A 19,704-nucleotide genomic window follows, 5' to 3' on the forward strand; every position below is an offset into this window, starting at 1 on the left:
TTTAGCTAACCCCATAGAGCATTGGCTACCATCCATGAATCAGTGTAGAGGTAAAGGATAGGCAATTTTCATGTTCAGCCACATCAAGAGCAAGTTGGACAGCAAACTGACTGGATTCTCCTTCTCCATCTCTCGCTTCAGTAACTCTCCTGCTAGGACTTCAGACTGCTGACTTCCATATTCGCTTGTTCCCAACAAGAAGACAGGAACCATCTGTGAACAAAGCATAGTTCTTTTCCACCATAGGGAGGAGCTTCTTCAGCACGAGTTATTTTCTCCTCTGGAGGTTTGGAACAGTCTGTGCCTTCCAGCCAGTTGGTGATCACCTCCACCAGACCAGATCGATCTAGATTACTCATTCGTGCTCATTGGGTTATCAAAGCCATCCATCTAGACCAGGTTGCATCTGTGGCATGATGTGGTGATGAACCTTTGCCTTTGAACATCCAGTTTAGAACTGGCAGTCTAGGAGCTAAAAGCAATTGTGACTCACTTCCAATCACTTGAGAAGCTGCTTTCACTCCTTCATAAGCTGCTAGTATCTCGTTCTCTGTTGGGGTGTAATTTGCCTCTGAACCTCTGTCTGTACAACCCCCAAAACCAAGTGGACGACCATGTGTCTCATTTGGAGCTCTCTGCCAAAGACTCCAAGTTGGACCATTGTCACTGGCAGCCGTGTACAGAATGTTCTTAATGTCCGGACCAGATCGCACAGGTCCCAAGCCCACTGCATGGACTACTGCTCGCTTGATCTGATCAAAGGCTGCTTGTTGTTCAAGTCCCCACTCAAAATTGTTTCTCTTACGAGTCACATCGTGCAGAAGTTTGACAATCTGACTGAAACCAGGAATGTGTAGTCTCCAAAATCCCACTGCACACAAGAAAGACAGAGTGTCCTTCTTATTGGTGGGAACTGCCATGGTCGAGACTGTTGATCACATCCTGAGGAATGTGACAGCGACCATCCTGCCACCGCACTCCCAGAAACTGAATTTCTCTGGCAGCTCCTTTGACCTTGTCTCTCTTGATGGCAAAACCTGCTTGCAACAGAATGTCAATGACTTTGTTAACCTTTCTCAAAGACTTCCTCAGCAGTTTGGCCCCACACCATGATGTCGTCGATGTACTGGATGTGCTCTGGAGATTTACCTTTCTCCAGTGTATTGTGGATGACTGAGTGACAGATGGTTGAGCTGTGTTTCCACCCCAGAGGCAAACGGTTGAACTGGTACTGCATTCCTCTCCAGGTGAATGTAAACTGAGGCCTGCATTCCTTTGCTATGGGAATAGAGAAGAAAGCATTAGCAATGTCTATGGTTGCATACCATTTAGCCTCCTTCGATTCCAGCTCGTACTGGAGTTCCAGCATGTCTGGCACAGCTGCGCTCATGAGTGGAGTCACCTCGTTGAGGGCACGGAGGTCTATTGTGAGACACCAGTCTCCATCGCTAGGCTTGCACATAGGCCAGATGGGACTGTTGAAAGGTGAATGAGCTTTCTCAATGACAGCCTGACTCTCCAGTTGACAAATCAGCTGATGAATGGGCAAAAAAGAGTCATGATTAGTTCTGTACTGCCTGTGGTGAACACTTCGAGTACCATTTGGCACCTCCAGGTCCTCTATGTCATGTTGTCCCACAACTGCAGATTCATCAGAAAGTTCAGGTCTAATGGACAATTGCAATTTACCATCCTCAATCTTTTGAACTGCCAGGCCACCTAATGAATACATTGCAATAGATTCAGTTCTCTCCACGATCCCTTTCTTCTTCCTGGCCGGAGGCAGGGCACCCGTAATGTTGAACATGGCATGTAGAGTGTACACAATGATTGGTGTTGTTGTGAGAGAAACTGCAATTGTTGGAATAATTGCAGTTGCTCTGGGGAGCTGAAGAAGTGACAGCTACTTTTCTAGCATTGGTGCCTCTGTTTCTGCCACTCTGTAGTTCCCTGACTCTCTTTGAAAGAGATGAAGTAGGTTTACCATCCCACTTGTTCATGTTCTCACTGTATTGGTTACGCAGAATTATCCACAGTGACGCACGTGATTGCTGCTGTCTGGGTGGAATTTGTCTCTTCCTGGGCTGGAACTGCCTTGCAGGAGGTGGGCATCTGTTCCTGATGGCAGAAACATGTATTCATTCAGATGATGCAGGAATGGTATCTCTTGCCGGATTGGAAATGGAGGTTTTTATTTCCTCCTTCAATTCTTTCATGCTGTCTTTAATGCCTTCCTTGATGCTATTCTTAATGCCATTCTCAATGTGGTCTTTAATGCCATCTTTTATCTCTGTACTTAAAGTTTTTATGGCAGAGTGTCCTGGGTTAGGGCAAATTCCTCCCCCGGGGAGAAATAAACTCACCACAACACAGACCCCTTTTTTGAAAGTCAGGGAAAGATGAAATTGTATTTCTTATAGTATAACAATGTAAAGAGAGATAATAACTAGAGAAGGAAGGGAAAAAAACAATACAATAACCTCAAGGGAGATGGGAGAGGGGTCAAGCAGCCGTGAAGCAGCAGAAGCAGCAGCAGCCAAAACAGCAGCTGGGGAAGATGGTGAAAGCAAATTGAGGCTTGCATTCCTCTGCTATTGGAATAGAAAAGAAAGCATTAGCAACATCTATGGTTGCATACCATTTGGCCTCCTTGGATTCCAGCTCATACTGGAGTTCTAACATGTCCGGCACAGCAGAACTCATGGGCGGAGTCACTTCATTTAGGCCGTGGAAATCAACTGTCAGTTGCCATTCTCCATTTGCCTTTCGCACAGGCCATATGGGACTATTGAAAGGTGAATGGGTCTTTTTAATGATGTCCTGGCGCTCCAGATGACGAATCAGATCATGTATGGGCACCAAAGAGTCATGGTTTGTTCTATATTGCCTGTGGTGTACAATTTGGGTGGCAACTGGCAACTTCACATCCTCTACATTATGCTGCCCAACAACTGCAGACTCATCTGAAAGCTCAGGCCTAGCAGACAACTTCAATTTGTCTCCAACAGCTTCTACAGTTGCTATTCCAAAGGTCCATTTAAAACCCTTGGGATCCTTAAAGCGCCCTTCTCTAAGAAAGTCAATTCCCAAGATGCAAGGTGCATTTGGACCCGTTACAATGGCATGCCTTCACCAATCACTCCCAGTCAAACTCACCTCTGCCTCTAACCTTGTCAATTCTTGAGAGCCTCCTGTAATCCCAGAAATAGTAATAGACTCCATTCCTTTACAGTTTGAAGGCATCAATGTGCATTGTGCACCCGTGTCCACTAGAGCCCTGTATTTCTGAATTATCAAGGTACCAGGCCATTTAACATATACATTCCAGTATATCCTGTTGTCTTCCTGGTCCCTGGCCTTTGCCTGGTAAGAGGCAAGGCCCCCCTAATGTTGGCCATTGCAAGTGCAGTTGGCATAGTGTTTAATGGTGTTAGTTGAATCATTGCCAGAACTATATGAGTCATGTGGGGAAACTGAGGGAACTACTCTTTTAGGCTTCTCACTCTGTAACTCTCTCACTCTTTTTAGGAGATGTGAAGTAGGTTTTCCATCCCATTTATCCATGTTTTCACCAAACTGGTCACGTAAGATTACCCAAAGAGACCCACGTGACTGTTGTCTATTTTTTAGTGAGTTAGGTTGAATTGGTCTTCTAGGAGGACACCTATCTCTGATGGCTGAGACATGTACCCACTCTGATGGTGAAGAAGAAAGTTCACTGTCCTTTGCCAACTGGGATAGGGAGGTTTTAAATTCTCCTTGAGTTGTTTCATGCTATCTTTAATCTCTTCAGTCGTAGTATTTATGGCTGACACAATAGCATTAACCATAAGGCTATCCTCCATTTGCCTCATTTGATCAGCAAATTCTCCCACAGTCAGAGAAGTTGTTGCATCATCTTTCCCCACCATTTTACTTGCCAATGTATGGGCATAATTAGAGGGGGCGAGCTGAATAAGTTTCTTTAGGAGAGCTCGGCTAATAGGTATCTCCTCAGGGTCCTCCGTTGTATAATCTCCATAGATTAGCTCTCTTATGGCCATCTCTCGCAAGCACTGAACCCCCTGTTCAATTGTATTCCAGCGTAAGGGTCTCCAGGGTTAATCATCCCTGTTGGGGTACCGCAGTACCACAGCTGCCAATACGCATGACCAGAGGTTAGAGTTGCCACCAAGATGTCCTAAGTGCTTATCTATGCCATTGTCTCTCGAGAAAACTCCTAACTGCCTTACTGTCCGAGGGTGTATTTCTATGGTGTCCATGCCTCCATCCCAGCATCTGTTCAGCCAACTCATCAGCAGTTCTCACTCTTTCTGGGCATAGTCTTGCCTAATATGCCTGACCTCCTCCCTTGGCAACGGGGCTCTCTCCTCATCATCACTATCATCCGTCTCCTGAGTATATTTTCCCTTCGCTTTAGCCTTTCCACTCCTTGTGCCCACAAGGGTACAGCCTTCACACCAGCCGATGTACCTTCTCCTGGATCCTCTTCCCTTTGCTTCATGAGTTGAGCAGACTTCTGAAGCTCCTCATCCACAGCAAAAGGGTTACCCTGCTCTGGTTTATCCCCATTGTCATCTGAGCTATCTCAACCCCCAAGGCTAGCTGCCATTTTTCTCCTCGTTTTAATTGGAGCAAGGGAGACCTTATCTAAAGTAAACTGTGTCTTACTCTGGGAGGTGCCTTTCTTTGAATCATCTGAATTTTGTTTGTCTGCCTGGCTCTGTTCCTCACGTGGTAGTGGAGCTGAGGCTGAGGCAGAAGGACCCTTCCCCACAGCAGCAACAGCAGCCGGCTCAGCAGAGACAAGCGGGGCTAAGGCAGGAGCAGTGGCATTAGCAGGCTCAACGGCGTTAGTGGGCTCACCCTCCAACGACCCCGCCACATCCCCCGGTACCGCTTCCGGTCCCCTGGTTGCAGGTGAAAGAGTCTTTGCCTCAGCAGCCTCTCTACTGGCAGAGGCTCTGGTGTCAGCAACCCTTCTACAGATCAAAATGTTCGAGCCACATTTTCCACAAACCGGTTCCTCAACTTTATCTGTCCGAGGAACTTTTCCATAGCCCACACCGTCTGCAGCCAGATCTGGAGCCGCTGCCGCAGCCCTTTGTGACTGCACTTCTGCAGGGGTTCCATCGCCTCTACCTTTACTTTCCTCCATTCTGTTAGGTACGAATGGGAACCAGATTGTTTCCTGCCTCCATGCTTCAGGGTCAGTGGGGTATGGGCCATGTCCAACAATTTTTCCTCCTCTCAAAGGTTCCGAGGCAGGACGTTTCACTGCTCTGCGAGCAGTCCGTCTGCCCGGTGCCGTGGCCTTCCCTTCCCCGCTTCAATCACAGACTGTTTCTTTAACCCTTAGCTCCCTGCTGTTGCCTCCAGAAATGGCAAAAACCTCACTTACAGCCTGTTTGTTCCTGCATCTCTCTCGTCTCCACACTACAACCAGACCCACAATAGCAGCCAAAACATCAAATTCACACATATTAGGCAGGCTACTGGGTAGCTCAGCTCTTCCAAATAACTCCTAGTCTCTGACACCAATGTCACATACGGCACACCCTCAACGACATTCCTAAACCTTAAAACATTCCTAACAACATCTCCAACCTTCGTTAGCACAGCTTTTACCGAGTCTCAGACCATCTTAGCAAAGAATGAACACACTTGGTGGTGCAACATAGCTGTAAAACACTGCTGAACTGATAAAGTCAGAATTGAGGCAGTAATATGCCAGAATATATCAAACAACTTCATTTTCCCCTGATGTTCTTATTCTGATTATCAATCAAAAGGGAAAAAAAAACCAAACCAAGATTGTGCCCCACATTTGGAAAAGCGCCAAAATTAATGTCCCGGGTTAGGGCAAATCCCTCCCCCAGAGAGAAATAAACTCACCACAACACAGACCCCTTTTTTGAAAGTCAGGGAAAGATGAAATTGTATTTCTTATAGTATAACAATGTAAAGAGAGATAATAACTAGAGAAGGAAGGAAAAAAAACAATACAATAACCTCAAGGGAGATGGGAGAGGGGTCAAGCAGCCGTGAAGCAGCAGAAGCAGCAGCAGCCAAAACAGCAGCTGGGGAAGATAGGCACAGCTGAAAGCAGCAGAAGCCAGCAGGAAAAGGGGGACATTAAGCTCTTGATGCTCCAATGAAATGATATTAATTTATCTATTGTTGCCATTATGTAGCCTATCTCTGCAGTGTTCATCTTTCCCCTATGTCTGAGCTAGAGAATCAGCTCAAACGGCCACACAGAGACTATGGCAGAATGTGACAAGCTGTCCTCTATCTGCCTGAGCTGGTCAGTGAATTCATCAACAGTGAAAGACCTTTCATTATCACCCCTTGATAGAAACTTGCTGGCCAAGATGTTAGCATTGGATGAAGGAGCAAGCTTAATGCTGTCTACAACTACCTGAAGGGTGGTTGTGGCCAGGAGGAGGTTGCTCTCTTCTCTCAGGTGGCCAGCTCCAGAACAAGAGGACACAGCCTCAGGCTGCGCCAGGGGAAATTTCGGCTCGAGGTGAGGAGAAAGTTCTTCACTGAGAGAGTCATTAGGCACTGGAATGGGCTGCCTGGGGAGGTGGTGGAGTCGTCGTCCCTGGGGCAGTTCAAGGCAAGGTTGGATGTGGCACTTGGTGCCATGGTCTAGCCTTGGGCACTGTGGTAAAGGGTTGGACTTGATGATCTGTGAGGTCTCTTCCAACCTTGGTGATACTGTGATACTGTGATACTGTAATAAGCTTCTTCATGAGACCTGTTCCAAGAGGAATGTCATCAGGCTCATGTGTGCCATGATCTCCATAAAGCACTTCCTTCACAGCAAACTCCTTCAGAACCTTAATTCCCTGCTCAATGGTGTTCCACTTCTTGGCCACCCAGGGCAGATTATATTGGGAAGGATATCTCATAGCCACAGCTAACAGAAGGCGTGTCCACAAGATAACCTTGCCAATAGGACTTGCTGGGTATTTGTCCACTCCACTTTCCTTGGTGAGTGGCCCTAGCTGCTTGGCAGACTTGTCTCCTACCTGCAGGGCATTTGCTCCAATGCTATGGCATCTCACTAGCCAGCTTAGGATTGGCTCTCTTGATTCCCTTGAGTATTCCTTTCTAACTTCCCTGACCTCTCTGAGGGGATCGTTGGAGTCCTGGATGTCATCCTTCTCCTCTTCCTCTTGTTGATCCAGATGTCCCTGGCCTAGAAACAGAACTTTCCTTAAGAGTACTCTTAAACTCATTGGAACCATCCTCTTTCTTGGCAGCCAACCTCACAGCACTCTTCTGAACAGAGTACTGGGATCTAAGCATGTTTGCCAAATCTCGGAGATTTCATGTCTCCTCTTCTTCCTCTTGCTCACCAGAGGTCCCCTCTCTTACATCCTCTTTTGAATCACACTTTGTCAAATGTGTCTTTTCTGGGGCTTTGGCTGGCACCAAAATGGCCTGAGCTGCCACAGACCTTGACGAGTCTACTGGAGGGTTTAAATCATTGGGGGTCTGACCTGAGGCCTGTGAGTTTAAATCTGCCTTAGAGGTAGAGTCCTTGTCTGCTGCCTGGGGATTCAAACTGGCTGAGTTAATGTTATTAGTAGAGGGAACATCCTGGCTTTGAGTAGTCACCTGTGTTCCTGGGAATCCTGGGAATCCTGCCGTGTTATCATTCCCACTAGAAACATTGGAAGCTTTCCCAGAATCTGGAGAGGGAGGTGTAGTGATAGCTCCCTGTTGCGCCCCTGAGTTATCTTTGTTTTGGTTTACACTGGTACATTGGTTATCTTTTGTCTTGGACACAGACAGCTTCCTAGTTCTTAGAGGCGTTGCACTCAAATTTTTCTTACATAATGCCAAACTTAATATGAAAATCAAAATTACAAGACCTAAAATCACACTCAACAGAAATGCCACAGTCTAACGTGAATAAAATTCTGAACAAGGATCTGGCATCTCAGTTTTAGGTAAAATAAGTCTCATGAGTGCTGTAGACAAAGCAGAAGTACTTCCATCTGCTGTATTGTTATTGGTAAATACTCCTGTAATGTTACCAGTAAAATTTTCAGTTACATTAAAACCAGCATATCCAAGAATGAAGTCCCTCCAGCTCCAAAAGACAGATGTGAGTTTAACTTTGACCTTCTTAAAAATTATAGTAAACAAAAAGTAACCAATCTGGGCGTTGATCCAATTATGCACAAGAAAACAGAAAACAGACCACACAATAGCCCCCACTAAGTGAAATATCTGCTTCATTAGCTTCATTCTGCTTCCCAGAGATAATTAACAATCACTCAAAATGAATTTGCCCCTCGTTGGAGTGCCAAATTAAAAGATGTGATGGTTTGGGTGTTCCCTGCCCCCCCCCCCAAACTTTAGAAATCACCCAGACTAGACTCAGTTGGCTCTGGAAATATGAATGAAGCTATTTATTTATAACTAGCACAATATACAAGCAGATATTTACAGTATATACAGTTATAGACAGAAATATACAAGGTAAAAGGTAAAACAGAAACACAACTCCCCTCCCAGAAACCTGAGTCCCCAGGAGAGGCTCTCAACCTCCCTTTCACATTCCCCCTACCCTTCTCAACCATACCCCAGTCCCAAGGAAGAATAGAGGTTTGGCCAAGAGGTTAAGAAGCAAAGGTGGGTTAGTCCAAATGGAGGGTGTGTTAGAGAGATGCAGCTCAGTCAGCAGCCCAAGCAAGTGTGTTATCTAATGTTTTTCTTTCTTGTTCCCATACATTTCAGCAAGACTGTGAGGGAAGTAGACATCACCATTGTTTTCCTTTCACAGCCTGTAATCTAGTTCTTCTCATCCAAACATTACAGCCTGCTTCAAACTAACACACCTCTACTTAAAATCCATCTTTAACGAGAAGACACAATAGTACTCTCCATCACAGCTTTACACTAGTTCTAACTAGGTTCTAAATATCCTTACCAATACTTTCCCCAAAGGGCAGTTTTTACAGCACAAACTCCCATCATTCAGTCTGCAACACAGAAACCTGAATCTCAAGATCACAATCACAGAATGTCAGGGGCTGAAAGGGACCTCAAAAGATCATCCAGTCCTACCACCCTGCCAGAGCAGGATCACTCGGAAATGCATTCAGGCGGGTTTTGAATATCTCCAGAGAGGAGGACTCCTTAACTGCCCTGGGCAGCCTGTTCCAGTGTTCTGTCACCCTCACAGTGACTATACTTCCCTAGATTTTTAAATTTGCTCAGTTTGCCTTATTGTCATTTATACCAAAGAATGAACAGAAAAGAAGTGAAAGAGTTGAATCTGAGCTTTTGCACTTTAGCTAATGTATTCAAGAAGATTGGTAATTAAGCATTAATTTATCAAAATGTCAAGAACATTAAAAGCATTGAATCTTTGGTAGTTTATTTCCACTTATTTTTCTTAATGAACAAGTATCAGAATTAGCTTTAGGGATAGACGATCCTTGAAATTACCAGAATATTCAGGGAAGGACTGAGCTATCAGTAGTAACATTTAAAGCAGAATGAAAACACCCCTACTCTGAATTTTCCTTATGTAAATTGTCCTCAATAACTGTGTTACAGCACTAAAAAACCCCAAAACAACAAAATGACAAAGCCCAACAAACATAAAACCATCCAAACCCAAAAGCTAAGCAGTTCTCCTTCACCGCAGTATTAAGTCAGGATCTGTACAGGTGACAGAACAACAAACTTTGTTCTACTCAACATTAGTAAAATAGTTAAAGAAGGAAGAGCAGAGAAGACAGCAGCTAGTGAAAACTAAAGTTGCCTGCAATTTTTCAGTGAACAAGATTTCATCTGAGAAGACTGATCTTTTTTGTGTGTGTGTAGGGTCTGTTTGGATATTTGTGTGTGTTTGCTGGGAGGGTGGTGGCTTGTCTTTTTTTTTCCTCCCTGATAATATATTTCTTTTGACTTTTTCAAGGGTTTCACTCAGCCTTACCTCACCTGCAAAGCAGTTTTTGAATAGCTGATAGACAACTAAATTAGCCTACCTAATGCAACATCTTAAAAAGTAACTTCTGTAATTCATTTACTTAAGCAGAATGCTTATGTTTCTGCCAAAATCTTTGCTTGGGATAAAATTAAAAAACCCAACCTGACACTGTTTTTAGTTTGGGGGGGGGGGAGGGGGAGGGAAGTGAAGAATTCTATGTCACATAAATGCCCTTTGTATGGTAAAAACTACTACATTATTTGTAAATGACATACGATATAAAGAGGACATAGAATTATACTTCTAAGTGCTGAAATTAAAGTACCTTCACAAAGATCAGGAGATACAGTGAAAGCATTCCTTATCTCTATTCACTTAAAAATTCGACTAAGAAAAAAACCAATATCCAGCCTCATCATGCTTATCTGTCTGTCTCACCCAGACTTTACACAACCAGATCTAAAACCAAGTATTTTCTTCACTGTGGAAACATTTTAGTAACTTGCTCACTTAGAACTGTTGTGCACTTGCAAAATTTGATGTTAGTTTGACTCAGTAATCTTAAAGGCCTTTTCCAAACAAAACTATTATATGATCCTATGAATCTTCCATATTTCTTACCCTTGCATAGCCAATGCACTAGCAATTACAAATAGGATTTTTAACAACGGATAAACTACTTTGATATTAGCCACTCTTAGTTACGGTTGACTTCAGCTTATTAAAGAGAAAAGGCAAGCTTTCTTTACTAAATAGTATCCTTGTAATAATTAGGAAACTTACCTTGTGAATTTTAAATAGAACCTCACAGAGGTTGTAGATTTTTTCAGCTCGTATCCAGTCTAGTGTGCTTACCTATAACATCAAAAGGAGACATTAAAAACACATTCTTTATTCCAAAATCATCTACAGATGACAAAATCTATAGATATTTCATGCATAATTACTTTATTTGACGCTCTATGCAGATGCCTGCACCGGAATTGGGCAGAGGATTGGCTGTGGTCTTCACGGCTGGGAAGTGGTAACTCGACTCTTTGTCTAGGAAGAGTATAAATATTGGGGGACTTCCTGCCTTGGGGTTCCCACCGTAGAGCTCCCCCCCACCTGGATAGTTCCTGCAGAAAGGGTCCTCTGGTGCTCCGAAGGACAAGATCCTGAGGGACAGGACAGTCCCTGCTTTGGATGGCTTCCCACCATAAGCATCCCCTTTATGCAGGCTTGATAGGCCTTAACGAGCCTCCAACGTCTTTTGAAAGAGAGCAAACAGACAAGCATCTGGACCACCCTTTCTCTCAGCCAGCCTGACTCACATGTGAATAAACTTTTGGCTCAGCCTGATTAATAATGGGGAATGCTATGTTTAGTAGCTTAGAATAGAATAGAATAGAATAGAATAGAATAGAATAGAATAGAATAGAATAGAATAGAATAGAATAGAATAGAATCAACCAGGTTGGAAGAGACCTCCAAGATCATCCAGTCCAACCTATCACCCAGCCCTAACCAAAAAGCTTAGCCTTTTCCAACTCATGACTTCTAAAAGAGTCAAATTTATCCATGGTATCCTTGTAAGATTTTCTCAATCAATCTAAATCTGCTAACGAAAACTAAATTTATTTCTGTATATAGTTTTGGGGGTGGGTTTCAGGAAAATAAAATAATTCTATTTTTATATATATTCCTGACTTGGCCACATTAATTCCCTGCCTCCACAACACTTGTCCAACAGCTAAACACCCACACAATCACTCACTGTCTCCCTGTGTCCTTGTAGTGGTAGAGGGTTAGGAGAAAGAAATACCAAAAAGAAAACTTGTGAAATCAAGCTACAGCCAAAATGGAAAGAGGGAAAAAAACAAGTGATGCCAAACCAATTACACCCTGCCTGCTCCAAGCAGACCAACACACAGCCAGTTACTACTTTTCAAGAACAAATCCCTGTTTTTTATTGCTGAGCATGATATTTTACAGTGTATAATATCCCTTTTGGACTGTTTAGGTTGGTGGTCTTGTCTGTGTCTCCTCCCAGTGAGGAGGTGAACAATGAGACAATTACAGATACGTTCTGCAATCACTGCTTGGCATGAGCTAAACAACTGGTGTGGTAGCACTGGTTTTACCAGGTAACAACTTGGGGACAGAGGTGAGCAGAGGCTGGTCCTGAACATGGATGTGTGGGTAGGCCTGGCTTTTTGGGAGCCATAGCTGGGCAGGATGGGGCTATGGGAAGCTGGAGATAGGTCCTGCTACATTGCTGGGGTAGAGGCTGACAGCCATGAGGCAGCTGCAATGGGCTCCTCGATTGTTAAAAGGATGGAGGGAACCCCAGGAAAGGAGACCAGGGAGAGCCATGGCTGAAGGTGCCCTCAAGACAACAATAAACAGTTTCCAAAATGTGACTTTAGGTCCAGGTTTGAATTCTCCAGGGGGGTGGTTGCTGAAAACTGCTTACTTCCTGGTTTATATTTTTCTCTGACATAAAACATCTGGGGGATGACTAGATAGGAAGAATACTGGTCAACAGGTATTCTGATTTACTGGTATATGTGAGTGTTGGGATGACATAATACAATGACCAAAGGGGTTCCCTTGCCTTTTTTTAAAAAATAAGCTACTCTTTAAAAAAAAACAAACAAACAAACAAACAAAAACAGACAAAGAAACAGAGTGTACAAGTAACACAGTATGAATGCTGTCAAACATTCATTCTCACTTTTCTGTTCTCTGTGGACTGTTGAACATGAAAAATGAAGTAATTTATCTCCAATTACTATCATGTATCAAAAATGTTTCTTCAGAAACTGGTCTAAAAACAATAACCAAAATTTATGGAGGAGAAACATGCATGTGTTGTGTTATTAATTTGTTTAATATCTTTGCATTCTTTTTTGCATTTTAATTGGATTGTAGTAATTTCATTGAATTTTAGTTCCTTGACTTAACATACAGATGAAAAAAATTTTAGAAGGGGGGGAAAAAAAACAAATACTTTTCTCAGATCTGTTGTATCATTTAAAAGATAATACTAAATGCCTGAAATTAATGGGAATAATTTGATTTACTATCTTGATCTAGAGGGTGAAAATGTTACTGATTTCTTCTTGCTGAGGTTCATGAATAAAGTTTGAAAAGGATGTATTTCCCAAAGGACTTGCAGGTGGTACACACGTGAACAATCAGATTTTCTCTGGATGAGCAGAAGAAATTGGCAGATTTATCACCTTCTGAGCAAAACCATAAGGAAGCTGTACAATTGAAATAATTAATAATTGCATTCTAATTCCAAGTTTCATTAATTTTTGTTTGTAGCAAAAGCTCTCCAGATTAAAAATAGAGTGGATAAGACAATACCATGTGGCAAGTACAGCTCTTTTTTTTGTGTGAGAATTGCAGAGAAGTATTAGGCAAGTCATCTGCTGTGAAATAGATTTTTTTTGTTCCCAGTTATGTAAATTATCAAAGCAAAATGATAAACTTTCTGCAAACTCTACATTTGACATTGGATTCTCTGTAACAGTTCAATTCCTTGCCTGTGTGCGTAATCCACAAGTACCTACTAACAGTATAAATGGTATATTTTGTGATACACCTTGTCTTTGAGAAAACAGAGTAACTATTAAACCATTACATCTACAAAATACCTTAGAATAAATAAGGTAAGAAATATTGAGCCTAATCAACCAGAGGGAAAAAATATAAACTCAGCAATTTTAAAAATAAAGCATTTACTTCCCATTAGAACTCTTAGAACTATCCAGGTATGAGAAAATTTTCACAGGACCTTGAAAAAGATTTAATATTTGAAGCTTACTGAAATTCAGTGGCACCTGTATCTTTAGCTTCTTTTGTAATCTCAGCTGACAACTTCATTTGGTAAGGAAAACAAGCACAACAAACAAGTTTCTATTTACAATTGAACTGTCACAAAGCAGTATTTTTTTTTTACCGGTGGAGTGCTGAAAATGTAAAAGGAGGAACCCTTCAGTGCTAGAAATTTGCATTTGTAGAGCTGAGATGAATCAGTTCCTTCAAGTCTCTCATTTACCCATCCCATGTGTATGATCTGGAAAAGATAATAATTGAGAATTAAAGCTTTGTTTTTCGGGGGAGCATAAGAGACGGCCAAATAGGTCAAGTGTTTCCACAATGAAGAGTGGTCCTATGAGAACAGGATTTTTTGCATTTGCCTTTCTACCACTCCTATATTCTTGAAGTGTATGGTATCATGCCAGTGTTCCAGAAGTCATTGAAGAGATTTACATTTACAGCAGAGATTGTCTAAATCTTGTCTGAAATAATCACCGTCTAAAAAGTTATCTATATATCTCTTAGCAGACTAAAAGCAGCAGAATACCCAGGTATGCTAAAGTAGTTCAGCCAGCTGTTCATAAAAAAACATGATCCTACATTATTGACAGCACAGTCAAAATCTGGACATACTGAAATTTCTGTTACATATACCTCTAGAGAAATACACCCTATTTTTCTGAGGTCTCATATTTATAAGGTTTTTGTATGCTGATATTTGCTAATCTTAATCAAGCATCTCTGTCTTGATTGTCTTCTAGAGTTCATATACTTTGTTTATATACACTTTATCTCATGATGATTTGTGTTCTTGTAGAATTGGATGTCTAGTTCAATTTTTATACAATTTTACCCTAACAGTATCACAATGTACCCTGAACAATGTGATCTAGTTAAAGATGTCCCTGCTCACTGCAGGAGGGTTGGTCAAGATGACCTTCAAGAGTCCCCTCCAACCTGATGTGTTCTATGATTCTATGGTTTGTCAGATAAATTAATTTTAAGGAAAAAAATACAATGAAGAAAAACTTCATGCTTCCTTTTTGAGATGCATGCAAATTTTATGAAGGAATAATGGTATAGAGTGGCAACAGATTATGACATTCCCCCAAAATAACAAACTAGACAAGCTCAGGTTTCATCTCATATACATTAAGAGGAACATATTTCCCTTGAAATAGGCATTCAGATCTAGAGTGTTCCACCAGTCTGGACATACAGTTACTGGTGACAAGCTTGTTCATATTCAGTTAAGGCCACAAAATACTGAGAGACAGAGGGGCAGAAATGTCACAACACTTGTGAATATACTGAGTCAACAGATCTTTGATGGAAGTCAGTGGAAACAGCCTGAAGAAGGCCTTCATTAAACTGCATGAACGCTTTGGTGTGTGTTCTATGGATAAAACTGATAAAAAGTCCCAGGAATGCTTCTCTCTTCAAAGTCCAGGGTTCATAACTATCCTTATTATCAGCAGACCACACAGGTGGAAAGAACGGACAAGGAGTAGCTAATAGTATAGAAATATGCTCCTGTTCATGTATCATGAAAATCTCACACATCTAATTTTGCCTTTTGCCAATCAATTTATCCAGAAATAAATAAGTTAGTTAGTTGAGCCAGACTGTTCTGAGCTGCAGCATTCACATTGTAAGGAGATCCAAGAAACAGCAAACTAAATCACAGAATCACAGATTGTCAGGGGCTGGAAATGACCTCAAAAGATGATCTAGTCCAATCTCCTGCCAGTGCAGGATCAATATAGTAGCCCTTCCAGTTCCCAACTGGCTATTCTGTAAATTTAATAACTCTCACCAAAACTTTGTTTCCATAGTAGTCAGGAAAGGTTTAGAAACGGGATGTCCAGACACTTCACTACCTTAACACAATGTACAATTGATATTGTTGATAATCTGTTACAAATTATAATGTACACTGACTTTATCAGTGTGGCAATATGATATGAACTGTGCAGACAAAAATAGTAATGTCCAAATCACAGGGCAGAAACAATACTAAATTTTCCTTTACATTCAGAAAGTTACATATGCAGATTTGCAGACAGACAGCATTTATTAAACTGGAATAAATCTTTTACAAAGGATATGGCTTTCTATTATGTTCCTCCTTCAGCATAATTATCCCCACCATTTATTCTTATAGCAGCACCCACCAAACTATTTTGGAATTATCTATAATTGCAAATGACAAAACTAAGTCACAGATAAAGTCTGCAGTTTGACCAATTTATTCACCAAACATTCTATAGTAAAGCAAACATGATACATTCTGAAAAATATAGCTATATATTTTGGTGCATATCGAAGATATTAATTTAATAGACTGAAACAAGGCAAACATGAAGTTCTTAATTGAAACCCAGGGGAAGATAATATAAGAAGAATGGAATTCCACTTGTCAGGACTGTATTTTCCTTTCAAAATTACATATGCAATTTTCTGTGAGTGACAGGAAAATCTTGATTTATCAAGTTGACGGAAACCACAGGCTGGCCCATATGTACTGGCCCTAAGTACTAACAATAGTGCAAAGACAACTGTTCTTTCTTTGAATAAAATTCTAAATCGAAGCTTTTAAGAGTGCTCATAATGTGTACCCCTGCAAACTGTCCCATTCTTGTCACTGCTTTCACCACTTTACTCCCATATTGCATAATCAACTTGAAATTGCTATTTGAAACTCTGGAAAATTACTCATAGATCTGCAAAATTACTCACACATCATGGATGTATTATTAAGTTTCTAACTGTGATGGTTTGGGAGTTACCCCGCCCCTCCCACACTTTGTATTTGCCCCAGCTAACTCAGACGGCCTCTGGGAATATAGATGAAGCAATTTATTTACAGCTAGCAGAATTTACAAGCAGCTATTTACAATATATACAGTTATATACAATTATATACAGAAATATATAAAGGATAAACAATATAAAAGCACAACTCCCCTCCCAGAAACCTGAGTCCCCAGGAGGGGCTCTCAAACCACCCCAACACCTCCCCCGGCCCTCTCAACCTTACCCCAGTTCTCAGGAAGAAAAGAGGTGCAGCCAAGAGGTTAGGGAGCAAGGTTAGTAGGAGCAGGGTTAATGAGATGTGACCAGGTCCAAGGCAAAAGCAAGAGAGAGAGACAAAAAAATGGAGAAAAAGTCTTTCTTCTTCCCAGAGTTCTCAGCGAGACTGTGAGAGAAGTTGACATCAATTGTTTTTATTTCACTGCCCGTTATCTAGTTCTTTTACCAAAACATTCTAGCTTGCTTCAAACTAGCACAATCCACCCCTGTCTACTTCGCTCAGAGTATCGCTGAGAATTATCCAATCTAATCTAAACCAATATTTACACTAAAACAATACATACAAGTTCAGTTCACACTTCAATCAGATGTAGGTGATTCAAAAGCTCAGAACAGGGACTCCCAGGTGATATTGGGTTCGTGCTCACGTACTGTAGATTCTATCGTAGATTCTCTCAGTGTTGGGCGCCGATGTTACCTAGAACATAAAAACTCCTAACAGCTTGAATTTAAACTCTCTCAGCTAAGGTTAGATTTCTCTGTGGAATACACTGGATTTCACCATTCTCCTGCATTACCCAGTAGGTATGACCAGGACCTTCAGCAGAAACCACCCCTCGGACAGGTTTCCCTTCGCCCGAAGGAGAAAATACCCAAACAGTTTTCCCTAACAGATTCTTCTCACGTACAACAGGAACTTTATCACCGTCTACTGTTTGGACTAAATCTGATTGTGCAGGTCCTGCTCTGTTTACTGAACCTCTACTATTTACCAACCAGGTAGCTTGTGCTAAATGTTTGTCCCAGTGTTTCAGAGTTCCACCCCCCATGGCTTTTAGGGTGGTTTTCAGCAAACCGTTGTAGCGTTCAATCTTCCCTGAAGCTGGTGCATAGTAGGGTATATGATAGATCCATTCAATACCATGCTCTTTGGCCCAGTTTTTCACAAGATTATTCTTGAAATGAGTACCATTGTCTGACTCAATTCTTTCTGGAGTTCCATGTCTCCACATGATCTGTCTCTCCAAACCAACAATGGTGTTACGTGCAGTAGCATGTGGAACTGGATAGGTTTCCAACCATCCAGTGCTGACCTCTACCATCGTTAGCACATACTGCTTGCCAGAACGAGGTCGAGGTAAAGTGATGTAGTCAATCTGCCAGGCTTCACCATACTTGTACTTTGACCATCTCTCACCATACCATAAGGGCTTGATTCGCTTAGCCTGCTTAATAGCAGCACAAATGTCGCAGTCATAGATGACTTGGGTGATAGCGTCCATGGACAAGTCAATCGACCTATCACGAGCCCATCGGTACGTTCCATCTCTGCCTTGATGTCCAGATGAGTCATGGGCCCACCGAGCTAAGAACAGCTCACCTCGGTGTTTCCAATCAAGGTCAATGGCAAGTTCAGAGTTGGTATCAACTTGAGAAATCTTAGCAGCTTGGTCTGCCTGCTGGTTGTGTTGATGTTCCTCAGTGGCTCTGCTCTTAGGCATGTGTGCATCTACGTGCCGCACCTTCACTGGAATTTTCTCCAGCCGTGCATCAATGTCCTGCCATAGATCAGCACACCAAATAGGCTTTCCTTTCCTCTGCCAACCATTCTTCTTCCAGTCCTTCAGCCAACCCCATAGAGCATTGGCTACCATCCACGAGTCGGTGTAGAGGTAAAGGATAGGCCAATTCTCACGTTCAGCCACATCAAGAGCAAGTTGAACAGCTTTTACCTCAGCGAACTGACTGGATTCTCCTTCTCCATCTTTCGTTTCGGTAACTCACCTGGTAGGACTCCAGACTCCTGACTTCCATATTCGCTTGTTCCCAACAAGACGACAGGAACCGTCTGTGAACAAAGCATAGTTCTTTTCCTTATCAGAGAGATCACCATAGGGAGGAGCTTCCTCAGCACGAGTTATTTTCTCCTCTGGAGGTTTGGGACAGTCTGTGCCTTCCGGCCAGTTGGTGATCACCTCCACCAGACCAGGTCGGTCAAGATTACCCATTCGTGCTCGCTGGGTTATCAAAGCCATCCATTTAGACCAGGTTGCATCTGTGGCATGATGTGGTGATGAACCTTTGCCTTTGAACATCCAGTTAAGAACTGGCAGTCTAGGAGCTAAAAGCAATTGTGACTCAGTTCCAATCACTTCAGAAGCTTCTTTCACTCCCTCATAGGCTGCTAGAATCTCTTTCTCAGTTGCAGTGTAATTTGTCTCTGAACCTCTGTAACAACGTCCCCAGAAACCAAGTGGACGACCACGTGTCTCATTTGGAGCTCTCTGCCAAAGACTCCAAGTTGGACCATTGTCACTGGCAGCCGTGTACAGAATGTTCTTAATGTCCGGACCAGATCTCACAGGACCCAAGCCCACTGCATGGACTACTTCTCGTTTGATCTGATCAAAGGCTGCTTGTTGTTCAGGTCCCCACTCGAAATTCTTTCTCTTACGAGTCACATCATGCAGAGGTTTGACAATCTGACTGAAACCAGGAATGTGTAGTCTCCAAAATCCCACCACACCAAGAAAAGAAAGTGTGTCCTTCTTACTGGTGGGAACTGCCATGGTAGAGACTTTGTTGATCACATCCTGAGGAATGTAACGGCGACCATCCTGCCACCGCACTCCCAGAAACTGAATTTCTTTGGCAGGTCCTTTGACCTTGTCTCTCTTAATGGCAAAACCTGCTTGCAACAGAATGTCAATGATTTTGTTACCTTTCTCGAAGACTTCCTTAGCAGTTTGGCCCCACACCATGATGTCGTCGATGTACTGGATGTGCTCTGGAGCTTTACCTTTCTCCAGTGCATTGTGGATGACTGAGTGACAGATGGTTGAGCTGTGCTTCCAACCCTGAGGCAAACAGTTGAACTGGTACTGGATTCCTCTCCAGGTGAA

General features: G+C 42.4%; 1 protein-coding gene across 1 annotated transcript in view; it reads right to left on the reverse strand.

Annotated features, from left to right (window-relative positions):
• The window catches only part of SNTG2 (syntrophin gamma 2), a 285,667-nt gene that overhangs the window by 28,470 nt on the left and 237,493 nt on the right, over positions 1-19,704 (reverse strand). Inside the window, exons 12-13 of the mRNA XM_064145698.1 lie at positions 13,908-14,024; positions 10,742-10,813 (exon numbers count right to left, since the gene is read on the reverse strand). Coding sequence (XP_064001768.1) covers positions 10,742-10,813; positions 13,908-14,024 — 189 coding nt within the window. The remainder of the gene's footprint in view (positions 1-10,741; positions 10,814-13,907; positions 14,025-19,704) is intronic.

This window comes from Pogoniulus pusillus, chromosome 7, assembly GCF_015220805.1.
Source record: "Pogoniulus pusillus isolate bPogPus1 chromosome 7, bPogPus1.pri, whole genome shotgun sequence".
Lineage (NCBI taxonomy): Eukaryota > Metazoa > Chordata > Aves > Piciformes > Lybiidae > Pogoniulus > Pogoniulus pusillus.